The sequence below is a fragment of the Mustela nivalis genome (assembly GCF_964662115.1).
Source record: "Mustela nivalis genome assembly, chromosome: 16".
NCBI lineage: Eukaryota > Metazoa > Chordata > Mammalia > Carnivora > Mustelidae > Mustela > Mustela nivalis.
In genome coordinates this window covers 23,461,053-23,474,519 of record NC_139035.1, presented here as the reverse complement: position 1 = coordinate 23,474,519, position 13,467 = coordinate 23,461,053, and the positions used below count along the sequence as shown (strand labels likewise).

At 38.3% G+C, this 13,467-nt stretch overlaps 1 protein-coding gene across 4 annotated transcripts in view; it reads left to right on the top strand.

Moving 5' to 3' along the window:
- The window catches only part of RALGPS2 (Ral GEF with PH domain and SH3 binding motif 2), a 158,340-nt gene extending 149,841 nt beyond the window's left edge, over positions 1 to 8,499 (top strand). For all 4 annotated transcript variants that reach the window (XM_082704089.1, XM_082704088.1, XM_082704091.1 and 1 more), the window contains 2 exons: positions 63 to 154; positions 2,807 to 8,499. In XM_082704089.1, coding sequence (XP_082560215.1) covers positions 63 to 154; positions 2,807 to 2,836 — 122 coding nt within the window. In that variant the 3' untranslated portion in view covers positions 2,837 to 8,499. The remainder of the gene's footprint in view (positions 1 to 62; positions 155 to 2,806) is intronic.
- Positions 8,500 to 13,467: the final 4,968 nt, after the last annotated feature.

The following is a 13,467-nucleotide window of genomic DNA, read 5'->3' as shown; positions in this document are numbered from 1 at the left end:
AATTAATATATGTCAGTATCCTTAAAATTTTATCATTTTTCCCTTGTTTCTAATAACTTAAGGAAACTCATACAAGTTTCAAGCTGGCAACAGAATGAATGCGATGCTGTGGTTCAAGCATCTGAGTGCAGCTTGCCAGAGCAACAAGCAGCAGGTGAGCAGCGGCTCCTGGCCTCAGGACGCTCATCCCTGGGAGCCCGTGAAAGAGAGTTCCAGGGGAAGTCGTCAGACTAACTTGATGCAGGAAGCAGGGAAATGATACTGTTTTTATTCTTTTTCTTATTGACAGCAGTCAGCAATGTATGAAGTCCACATTTTAGTGAGGAGATAGTCAATAAAATAATGAAAAAAAACAAAATCTCAAATGCTTAAACTATATAGAGAACAATATAAACTATATAAGGAAAACAGAAGTATGTGATACAGAGGGATGAGTAGACGTAATTTAATAAGAGTGAGCAACAGAGATCTGCCTGAAGACTGACGTGAGTGACAAGAAGGAACAGCCTTGTGAAGATCAGGGGAGCAATCGTCTGGTGGGGGGCACAGAGGGTTCAAAGCTCCTGAAGCTGGCAGGAGCTGAAGGTGTTCAAAAGAGGCAGATGTAGCCCATGTCAGTAGAATATAGTGAGAGGCAAGAAAAAATAGAGCCCCAGGGAGGTAAGACTTAGATAGCACTTTAATAAAAATTGTTCTGATTCATCTTTATTAATAACGATACGGCTTCCTGTGGTGGCAGCAAAACCCAGAACCATTTGGATTTGTTTGTTTTTATTTCACCAAAACAAAGATGGTCTAATTCAGACACTTTTCAGCTGCAGAGGAGAAATGAAGCCATGATGTTGTTTTCCCCAAACCCTGTTGCAGAGCTGAAGTTGAGCCATGAATTGGTAGAAAAGATGTGAAGTAAACATAACTACAGTTATGGAAATACTTGTAGTCCTTTTGTAGGCCAGTTTTTAGTTGGATATATTTGAAGACCATTGACTTCAGGTACGGACATTCAAAAGTGAACAATTAAGTGTTATCCGTGGCTGATTTTGATACTATAATACATGACATAAGTTTATATCATCTGTTAAAAGTTTTTTTCACCCTGTACTGTCAGGATCAAAGTTGTACCCCTTTTTTGATAAAAGAAGCAGCTAAGTCTCAAATGCTGAACAACATATGCAGGGTTAGACAATCAAATATCTTTATCTTTTAGGTCCATTCTTTTTAAATATTATTAGAATAGGCTCTGTTCTCTTAGAATTTTTATTTCATATATACATATATATGTGTATATATGAACGACTGCTAGCAGCATTGGTATCATTTTTAGTACCCTCCATTAAGGACATGAAATGCCATAGAACAAAGTCAGCTTTTTTCGCCTTTGTCAAGTTAGGGTCTGGGACAGAATGAAAGAAACAGACCTTCTTTTGCCTAGACTGAGCTTATGTGCAACTCAGCTTACACTTAAAGTATTAGTATTAAGTACACTTAAAGTGTGCTTAAAGTATTGTGTCATTTTTTTTTTTTAAATCTCAGATTTCAAGATTAATCTAGACGCCAACATAAAGGTTCAGTTTCTTTCACTATATTAGCAGACCTTCCAGCTGAACAAGTATAAGTAGGTTTTTTTTATTTGTTTGTTTGTCCGTGTACTTGGGAGAATCAGAATAGTAACAAATATATAAATAGAAGCTGTAAAATGTGAAAATTTTTGCTAGAAGACTGTGATTCACTCATGTACAATACCTTAAGTCACATTCAAGGAACTTAGGAGGAAATGAACTTACACTCTATTTAAACATGGGTTTCTTACAACCAGACTGAGAATTTATACTTTAAGTACTTGAGCATTTGTATTGCACTTGATTTATGATTCAGTTATGATTGTGTTATTACAGAAGGCGACATGTAAAAAAGATTCCCCCTCTTTTTTCCTTGAATATCCTAGGTTTTCAGAAAAAGATTGCTGAAGTGATAGTTGTTGAGCTGTTTTAAAGGACAGAGAAATGACCACTGAAGTGGGAGTTTCTCTCCCATTACAGGTTTAGAAAACAGTAAGAGTTAAGAGTGTTTTTAACATGGTGAAACCCTCTTTGGTCCTTGACTAGAGGACTCATCAGCTGATTTTCAAAAACAAAATATATTCATATTTCAAAGATTTATTGTGGGATTTCTCTTCACTACAATGTGGACTTCCTGTCTTACTGTTGGTTTCTATAAGGAATCGAATTAAACCTGGTCCAGTCTGTAAGCCTCACACTGTAACCTGGTGATTTTTCAGAGTCACCAGGTGTCAGATCAGAATTTATCTAGCAATGAGTTTTATTCTTTTACACTTAATTTCATGATTATTTCACAAAGAAATTTTTAGTAATGTTCATTATAAAATTATCCATGCTGGATTTTAAAATGTGCACGTAGGAATTCCTGGTAATAGAGATAATGAGAAAACAGATGATATGTCCCTTTGTCAGAGTGTCACCCTGACGAGAGCCATGCTGCTTTTCTTGTTCGTTTGCTCACTCAGCGGACATCTGCTGAGTGCCCTGTGGTAGACAAGAAAGATACTGTCTCCACCCTTTCTTCCATTCCAATTTCAGTTTCTAGAAAGAGAGGATTAACTCTGTGATTTTCTCAAAAATGTTCTAGCATATTTTATTCATTATTCATAAATGATTGCTGTACCTTGAGTCAAAATTCCTTTTCTAAGAAAGTTATCTGGGATTAAAATAATGAAGAAAGATAAGAAATAGTACTTTGAAAAGCACCTTTTAAATACTATCAATTTTGTACTGCTTATATTTTTAAGGTTCCTACAAACTTGATGACTTTTGAGTAAAAGCCTAAGAAAGAAGCAAGGTGAACTATTGCCCCTAAGTGAGAGCAAGTTGCTGATGAAAGTGCCAGCTATAAGCCAGCTCTGCACCTGGAGGAGCCCAGAGGCTGCGTCTCAGCCTTTGGTGTCCTGAACCAAAAAAGCACTAATTTCAGGGAATGAAGTGAGATATTCCCAGAGAACAAATTGGAGTTCTAAAACAAACTGCCATGGACCACGCTTCTTTTCTCTGAACTGACCTGCGGAAACCACTGCCTTAAAAGAATGAAAGGAAAACCAACATGAAACACCAAATAGTGTGTGTGAATCTTCTGGCGGTGCTGTGCTTGGAATAGATCGTAGCTAATTTGCATTTCTTTTAACTTTGTACTAATTTTGGAGGGGGGAATCGCCTTTTTTTTAGATACACTTTAAAAAGGAAAAGCATTGCTTATGGGTTATATGAGGGGCTGGTGTTGAACGGAGGCATGAAGATGCTCTGCCCGAGAGGAGTGGGGTGTGCCCAGCCGCCTGACCTGAGGCTGGGGGGCGCTCTCTGCTCCCAGTCGTGTGCGGCCCCCTGACTCTCCCACGGCTACAGTTTCAGAATTAGACATGTTCATAATATGAGTTGTTGGGGTTCGTTTGGGATTGAGGGCGGGGGTTATTTGGGATGAGGGGAGTTTTGTTTTGTTTTGTTTCTTAACACTAAACTTGGGAAATTTAGAACTGTATGGGGAACATCATTTCTTAGAGGAGGCATCAAGGCTGAATGTTCCTAGTCCAGACACTTTTCAAGTGGGCTCCAGAAAACATGGTTGTTTTTAACTGGGTTTAAAATTTAGCCTTCTGTATGAATTCATTGTTGGACTACAAATCTGCTTAGGAAAGAACCATAATCCCAGTCTAAACTTTTCTGGGGTTTTACAGTAATTACATTTTTTTTCAAGTTAATTGAATTATCCCTTCTACCAGTCACTGGTGATTTTTGTCGTCAAGATGATATACTGATCTTTCATCAGGATATTTTCTTTTACAGTGTTTAATGTACACAATGCCAGGTTTTTTTTTTTTTTATTACTCATGTTCATTATTTTTGTTAAATATGAGATTCAGGATCACATTTGTTTAAAAGAGCTTCCACATATGTATTTGTATATGTATTTTATTATATGGCACACAAAATAATTTAAAAAGGGAAGAAGGTGAAAGATTGAGATTCTGGGAATCTTAAGTATCAAAACTTTCCTTCCTATATGTAACTTTCCTTTATTACAAAACACTTTTCTAAAAACGTACTATAGGTCCCAGCCATGAAACCATATTTTGTCAGTAGTTGGCCAAGCTGTTTTGGGAGAGCTCTTCCATGCAACAGGGCGTTTAATTCCCAGAATAAATGTTGAATTGCAGAAAGAAAGAAAAAAGTCTCAAGGTGAACTGCCTTCGAGTTTTAACAAAAAATGGCATTTTAATAAAGGCCACACTTTAGATGTTAGAAACTCATGGGGCATCCTATAGTTCAGCAGTGGCCAAGAATAAGAAATGCTTTTTGACTGATCTCTTCCAATAAACTTGTAATACTTTGGGCCTCACATAAAATTTCTCACATTTGCATTCTTAAAGAATTTCATACTTTTTTTTTAAGTAATCTTGAGGCCATGAAGCTTAAATATTAAATAGAAAATATTGCCCACAGGATAATTAGCTAAGAATCTATCCAGAGGAAAGTAAAAGAGCTTTTGGAAAGGATGTTAAGAGTTCAGATATTTTTCTCATATAGCACAGTTAGAAATTACCATTATTTCCGGTTTTGTGGACAGTGACGTGGGCTGGAGAGGGCAGAATATTGCCTATGCTAAGTGATTACTCAATTAATGATCTCCCAGGCTTAACCCACGTTGGGTACATAGACACCACCTGCATCGCCAGCAGTATTACTATATAGACCTTGCACATCTTTCATTTTACATTTTTTAAATTCCTTAATTGTGTATTTTCTCTTCAGAAATAAGTTTTTAACAGTGTATGTGCTTTTTAAAAATACTGTGGATAAGAACCCTGTGGATTTTTTTATGATTATTTTGTTTGTCATAAATAAGCTACTAGACACATTTAACCATATTTAGCTTAACCATATTTGAGGAGATTTGCAACTGGAAGTCAGAGCCTGACATCACACCATGCCAAAGAGAGAGCTAAACTGGAAGGTGTGTTTGATGTTTCAGCTCTAACATTAAGGTATACGTGCACAGGGAAAGAATAGTGTTCAGATTTGGTGAATAGTCCTCGTATAGAATTGCGGCCTCTGACTGAGCAAAACTCTTTTAACTGTGCGGTAAAAGTAGACATGGTTCTTCTCTCTTCAAATCTGTCTATTCAAAAGATTAGATAGTGCTTTTGAAGATTATTTTAGCATTTGAAACAAATGGAAACCAGTGAGCTTAGGTGAATTTTCAATCTATAATTCACCAAACGACATAATAATTCAAGCAAAGAAAATAGGTCACCAAAATATATTAAATATTTAGGTAGTTTATTAGTAGGAAGATGAAATTTTTTTCTTCTTATTAAGCTTATGCTTATTTAGTAAATCAGTGACTCAAAAGCTTGAAATTTCTATCATATTAAGCTCATTTGTTTCTCTCCTAGCCAAGAACAACTCATTAGAAATTCCATTATAATTTAAATTTAAGCTAATTTATGAAAAGCATAAATATTGGCATACAGTCTGGTGTATTAGTATATAATACTAGCCAAAATACAGTTTGAGGCACATCTCATATTTTTCCACAGTTTATCTGACCATAAAAGCTTATTTTCACACAGAAGTAACATCAGTTTTTAAAATACAACTATAAAAAGAACTATAAAACTATACAACCATACGAACTATAATTATATAGTTTACACAACTATAAAAACAATAATGACGTTAAGAGTACTAGTTTTGGTTTCATGCCCCCTCTGTGTTTGGACTTTGCTTTATTTTTTTCAGAGGTATTATTTTTACTATAATCTCCAGACTATAAGCTTTGAAAGAGAACTGATCAAACTTACCTTCTATAGCGTTTTCTTCACTATGTAAATATTATTTGTATAAATATAGCAAAAAGGGATCCAAACAATACCTATTTTTTTTCCTCCCTGGGTATGTGCTCCAAGGACAATTATTTTTCTGTGTAGAAAACGCCATACAACTGTCGCACTACCTTTTGTGCAGACTGTCTTGGTATTGGGTCTTTCCATATGTCAAGACTTAGGGTATTCTTTGCTCCCAAGTTTTTGTAAGTGGCTTGATTTCTCTTCCAGTTTACTTCTAGAAGAGCCCAAGGAGCACTGCTGATATAGCGGGGGAATGGTTGCTGACTGTGGTGTATGCAGCCCACGGATTAGTTGAACTGTGGACCCCGGGATTACTAGAATTTACCTGGCCCCCTGAGTTGAGCAGTCTTCCAAGCTTAAACCTGTGAGCCGTACACCTTTCCTACTGAAAACACCTTCCTAAAACTATATGGCATTAATTGGAAATCCATAATAATAAAAATAATAGTAGACTTCATCCATTAACTTTTTAGAAGAATGTATCCACTATTGATTTCCTTTTTGTTTTCTGAGGTACATTCCTTTCCATCCATTCTTAAACCACCATATTACCTTCTTCTGCCAACAAGGGGGAACAGTGTTGCTTCGCAGAGATAATCTCTAATAAAAGAACTCCTCTGCTTCAGAGGCTTTTGAAATCCTTGGATCCCTTTTTGAAAGTGAAGATGAGCTTGCCCGGGCCCCGATGGAACAGTGGCACTGCTGTTGCACAAGGAGACGATACAGAGCATGTGGTGAGGCTTGCCTGGCCTTTTTGGTGATCTTCTAGGGCTTGCTTTCATTTTCTCTCTCCTTTTATACTACTTTTTCAAGCATAGTAAATTTATGGTTTTACAGCCAGATTGGTATTCTGTTTTTTCTAAGCTTTAAGATACAAACATTGTTATTTAATCACGTTGATGAGCATTATTTTCAACGTGAAGTCAACCGTTTCAAAATGATCTAAGTCCTTTTTAGTCTTGCTCCCCTAAAAATGGCTTGTAATTAAAGTGACTTTTTTTCCCCCATTTAGAGGATTCTGATGAAAGATCTGTACATGCAAACTCTTAAAAGTTGTTGAGAGCAATTTCATTACACCAGTATCTTAAGCTGTAGTGTGGGGAAAATTTGGTCAGTGCCTTAACAATTTGAAGACCAATTTTAGGGCATCAAGTATGACAATGATCATTTGCCCTCTAAACTCCTTTTATTTCAGGAGTGTGTGCTATCCCTCTCTCCACCAGCTTACTCTTTGTCCCGGCAAGTGTAAGAGTCTGTAGAGATGCCTCTGGGTCATTGCCGCAGCCCTCCTAGGTCATGAGTCTTTTCAGACAAGCTCCCTCCCTGCTCCTCTCCTGATGAAAAACCCATCAAATCAACCTTTAGATGAGCACTTTTAAAAACAGCTTTGAAGCACGTCCATACAGCTGAGTTTGTTTTTATGTTGTGTTGGTGGTAGTGGTGGTTTTGAGCATCGATTTAATTATAAGGCCTTTTAGAAAATCCCTAAAAGAATACATTACAGCCAGAAAGAATTTGTTTGGGGTCTTATTAAAGCTACTGAAGTCTTGCCATGAGATACAACCAAAAATGAAGTTGAGATTGCTTCATTCTTAAATTTAAATAAGACTCAGAACAAACAGGCAGTCACTTAACCTACCAGATACTATTGTTTCATTAGAAATACTATGGCAGGAACATGAAAACAATTCCAATATATAAATTGAAAGGGAAGCTAAGAGACTACACTAGCTTTCTTAGTCAAAACAAAACTTGGAAGCATTTTGCTTCTCTGAGACTCTTAAAAGATCTGAAGCTACTGTTCAACTGAGTCAAAATGATATTTTCACATTTTTTAAGGGCCAGTATGTTCTGGAATAGGGAAGTAGACAGTCTTTAAAGCCAAATCAAGGGTTGACTGATCCTTCAGGGTTAGTAGTAGTAGTTAAATTTTGCTTCTAGCATTTGGCCTGTGAAGTGGTGATGGAATTAAAGGAATGGAAAGTAAAAGTGCTTTGAAAGGATTGAAGTTTTTTTTAATAGACCAGCTGAAAATTTCATAAATATTCATGTGCTTTAGATATCAGTTAGCGAATATTCCATTTCCTCTAAAGATACTATCACCTATTAGGACTATTCACAAATATAGTCCAATAATCATTGACTTGTCAGGCCAGACACAGTAGCTGCTTATAAGTCACCAGACTCTGAAGAGTTTCAACATCTTAATTGTTGACAAATGTACTGTTTTTACAACCCACTGAAGCGTGTATGTGTGGGGAGGGGGTGGGGAACTCGTTCACAGTGTAATCTAAAGGAGATAAACATCTGTGGGGGTACATAGCCGATGAGGATGATGAGATACAGGAAAACACAAGCCATTTTTATTCTTTATTCCAGTTAACTTGAGGTATTCTAATGATGAAGCACTCGATTGCACTATGACCTCCCTGAGTGATGTGCAGCTTGGTTCCTCTCTCACTTTTTGTTTCTCCTTAATATGCAAATGTGAGTGTGAGATCTTCAGTGTGTTTGCATAAGCTAACTTAAAATGAATTTAAGTACAGTTTTCTGAAATATTTCTATTGAAATAAATTACTTAAAAATACAGATTGTGTGGGAGTGATTTGTTGCCATATTTACATTTCTATCATTAATTTCTAAAGTGCATTTTATCATTAAGTTTTAAATAAGTGCTCTAACTTGATCTTTTTCTCAACTAGTTGGCAAGGGTTTTCTTGGTACAGAAAGCTGCCGTCTGGGTGCACTTGAGTTGTTCTTCCCTGTCCTGGAATGGGGATACGCTCTGGCATGCTGACGATGGGGTCTGGGGGAATAGGGGCCACAAGTCTGGTACTTCCAACTTCATCTTCCCACTCCCAGGTATATGATGTGGTAGGAGCAGTCCCCAAAGAGGCCTTCTTTGCTAGTACATACCATATTTCATAGTTTCTCAGAAGTACAGAAATAGCCCTCTGGAGTCTCCTCCCATAAGGCATTGGCTGAGGTGCTGGTTATGCCCTAAGAATTTCTCTTGAGCTTGCCTCTAAGAACTAGTTTTCAACAGTTTCCTCACCTCTCTAATGGCCTTTGAAAATTTTCAGTGTCCCTGAATTGGAACCAAAAGAGAGTGACAATCCTCCGATGGGGCCAAACCTGTCTTTACTACTTCACACAGCACCGCCTTTGGCAGGAGCTTTCCATATGTGCACACTTGGTTTCTGGGTTCCCTTTTCTGCCTCATTAGTTGTTGGTCTTTGAGCCAGGATAAACGTACTTGTACCTCAGAGATACTGTATTTTTTTACAAACTAAGGTTTGTGGCAACCCTGCTTTGCACAAGTCTGCCATTATTCCGACAGTACTTCCTCACTTTGAGTGTCTGTCACATTATGGTAATTATTTCAGATTTTTTTCATTATTATGGTGTTTGTTCTAGTGATGTATGATCGATCAGTGATCTACTACTGTAATTGTTGGAGGGTGCCACAAGCTGTGCCCGTTTATAAGACAAAAGAGAATTCAGCAAATGATGTGTGTGTGCTGACCACTCCACCAACTGGCCGTTCCTCCCATTTCTCCCTGTCCCTAAGACACAAATACGCAAATTAAACCAATTAATAACCCTGCAGTGGCCTGTCTCTGTTCAAGTGAAGGGAAGAGCTTTAGGTCTCTCATTCTCAATTAAAAGCTAGAAATGAGCTTAGTCAAAAAGCCAAGATAGGCTAAAAGATAGATCCTCTTGCACCAAACAGTTGACCAAGTTGTGAATACAAAAGGAAAGTTCTTGAAGGAAATGAGAAGCCTACTTCAATGAATGTACAAATGACAAAAAAGCAGAGCAGCCTTAGGCTGAGATGAAGAAAGTTTTAATAATATGGAGAGAAGATAAAACAGTCACAACATTCCCTTAAACCAAAGCCTCTTCAGGAGCAAGGCCCTAACTCTCTTCAATTCTGTGAAGAAGGAGCAGTGGGGAAGCCACAGAAGAAAAGTTGGAGGCTAGCAGAGGTTTATTTATGAGGTTTAAGGAAAGAAGCCGTCTCCATAACACAGAAGAGCAGGGTAAGGCAGCGGGTTATTCGGAAGATAGAGCTAAGACCCAATGGAGATGAAGCCTTATATTGGAAGAGTCATCTGGGACTTTAATAGTCAGAGGAGTCAACGCCTGACTTCAGGAGAAAGCTGGCTCTCTGGCCAGGTGCTCATGCAGCTGGGAGAAAACCTGGATGACAGCACCTCTGTTTATAACATGGTTTACTGGGTATTTTAAGCCCACTATTGAGACTGACTACTCGGGGGAAAAAAAAAGAAAAACCATATATAACTGCTCACCCACAAGCTCTGATGGAGAAGGACAGCAAGGTTCATGCTGCTTTCATGCTTGCTGACACCACACTCGGTCCGCAGTTGTGGGTCAAGGAGTAATCTGGCTTCTAAGTCTTATTTAAAAAAAAAAAAAAAAAAATTGTGGAGCAGCTGACCGGTTCAGTCAGTGGCATGTGCGACTCTTGGTCTCAGGGTTGTGAGTTTGAATCCCACATTGAGTACAGAGATTATTACTTAAAAGTAAAAATCTTTTTAAAAAATGAAAAGAAATAGATTTCGTAAAGCTACAGCAGGCGCAGATAGTGATTCTTCAGATGGATCTGGGCAAAGTAAATTGAAAACCTGGAAGGGATTCACCATTCTAGATGTCATTGAGAAGACTCGGGATTCATGGGAAGAAGTCCAAATACCAACATGAACAGGAGTTTGGAAGAAGTTGATTCTGCCCTCTTACGGATGACTTTGAGGGGTTCGGGCCTTCTGTGGAGGAGGTAACTGCTGAGCTAAAGGACTGGAAGTGAAGAGAGTGGTTTTTTGTTTTTGTTTTTGTTTTTTTTTAAGATTTTGTTTATTCATATGACAGAGATCACAAGTTGGCAGAGAGAGGAAGGGAGGCAGGCTCCCTGCTGAGCAGAGAGCCCGATGCGGGGCTCAATCCCAGGACCCTGAGATCATGACCTGAGCCGAAGGCAGAGGCTTTAACCCACTGAACCAACCAGGCGCCCCAAGAGAGTCATTTCTTAAGATGGAATCTAGTCCTGGTTAAAATGCCATGACAATTATTGAAATGACTACAAAGAATTTAGAATCTGACATAAACTTAGTGACAAAGCAATGGCAAGTTTTGAGAGGATTGACTAATTTTGAAAGAAGTTCTCTTATGGATAAATGCTCTCAAACAGCATTGCATGCTGCAGAGTAATTGTCATGAAAGGGTCCACTGATGTGGCAGACTTCATTGTCCTATTTTAGGAAATTGCTCAGATGGTAGTTAGCATATTGTAACAATGCAGTATTTTTTAATTAAGATATGTACATTGGTTTTTTAGACATAACACTGTTGCACACTTAATATACTACAGCACCATGTAAACAATTTTTATATTCACTGGGAAACCAAAAAAGTCATTTGACTCACTTTATTGCAGGGGTCTGGAATCAAACCCACAGTATTTCCAAGGTAAGCCTATAACCATCTTGTTCTCCAAATTTGCCTTAGCTGTTCTAACTCTTCCTCTGTGAATTCTAGGATCATTGTGTCAAGATCAGTGAAAACACTGTTGGTACTCTTACTGGAATTGTTTGAATTTATATAATTTATATAAAATAGATTTATATAATCTATAAAGAATTAATTTGAGAATTAATAGGTTTTTTTTAAAGATTTTATTTATTTATTTGACAGAGAAAGATCACAAGTAGGCAGAGAGAGAGAGAGAGAGGAGGAAACAGGCTCCCTGCTAAGCAGAGAGCCCGATGTGGGACTTGATCCCAGGACCCTGAGATCATGACCTGAGCCGAAGGCAGCGGCTTAACCCACTGAGCCACCCAGGCGCCTGAGAATTAATAGTTTTTAAACATTCCCCTTATGAAATAGCTCTGCATTCATTTGTAAGACTTAACATCCATTGCCTTATTGGACTCCCCTATCTTGTTCTGATGGTTTGTCCAGTATGATCCTTTTGTCCTATGAGCTGTAAATAAGGTGACAGATTGGGAGAAAATTTTTGGAACTTATAAAACAAAGGATTCATACCAAGAACATGCAAGGAATTTTTGCAAGTTGGTGCAAAAATGAGTTCTGTAGAAAAATGTGCTAGAGGATGTAAATAGACAGTTTATAGAAGGAAGCTCATCTGGCTAATCTGTGAAAAGATGTTCAACCTCACTAGTAGAGAAATGAAAAGTAAATCACCAGGGAGGTATCACATTATATCTGTCAAACTGGTGAAAAATAGGCAGGTAATACCAGTTATGGTGAGGTATGTGGGTAAGAGTATAAGCTGGTAAGGAACCATGCCAGACACCTTCTGGACGATATTAGGGAACTTGTATTTGTATATAGAGCACTCCAACACTGCATGACCTTGAGCAAGCCACTCAACCTTCTCGCTCAAGTTTGTCATGTGTGGAATGTACACAACAGCAGAACCCACTTATCAAGCTGAGGCTAACTAAGCGCCTCAGGCCCTTAGAGCAGGACTCTGTGGCCCATAGGCAGCACAGGCAGTGTTATAGTTGAGGTCCCTGTCACACAGTCTGCTCTTTGAGTCAGGTGCAGGGAGTGGGATTAGGGAGAAAGGGGAAATTTTAAATAGAAGGCATCGGGGTCTTTGCTTCATTGAGTCCTAGTGAACTAAGAAATAACTTGTAAACCCGAAACCAAATAAGTAAGCTAGGTGTATTCATCATAGGCAAACTGGCAAGTAGAGAAAAACAAGAAAAGCCACCCATGAAAGAACCCCTGCTTATTACTGTTGATTATGAAGACCAGGAAGTATGTCACCCACGTTAGCGCCTATTTAAAACAGTGACAAAATTTAATTTAAAACCATGACTTCTGAATACCACCCCAGACTAGTTAAGTCAGAATCTGTGGTGGGTGCCCGGTGCTTGCTGAAGCTTGAACTCGATGTGGGTTCCTTTGCCCACGTCCCAGGCTCTGCAAGAAGTAACAGTTGCTGAATCTGCTGTGTTATTCCCTAATTGTCAGAATCAGGGTTTTTGTCCCGGTTAGGTTCAGAAACTTAGCATCTACATATTAAGCTGTTGTAGAAGAAAGACAAGCAAGTTGCTGTTTTTATTGCCAGGAACAGTTCTGAGATTTTAATATAAAAGCGGGACCCGCTGCTATTATTTATGACAGAAAAACCTGGAGATTCACTGTGAATCCTTGGATGGACATCCGCCAACCAGTAAATCCTGGAGAAGCCATGTTTCATGATCTCATACTACCTAAATCATTACCAAGTCTTAAACCACACAAACACGCAGTTAGAATTTCTATTTCAAGATAGGTAAGTGGCTGTATTTTGAGTGTGATCATATCTCACTGGGTGCTGGGAATAGACGACCTGGCAACAGTCCAGAGTGTGGCCTGGTGCGATCTGCATGGAGACCTTTGATTCTAGCCTAACTTGCTGTGATACAGCTAATGAAGTTCTAGGGCTCTTCACAGATCAAGGTAACTTACTGCACTTGAGTTACAGAAATAGTAGTGATTCCTTAGTTTCACTAAACTAAAAC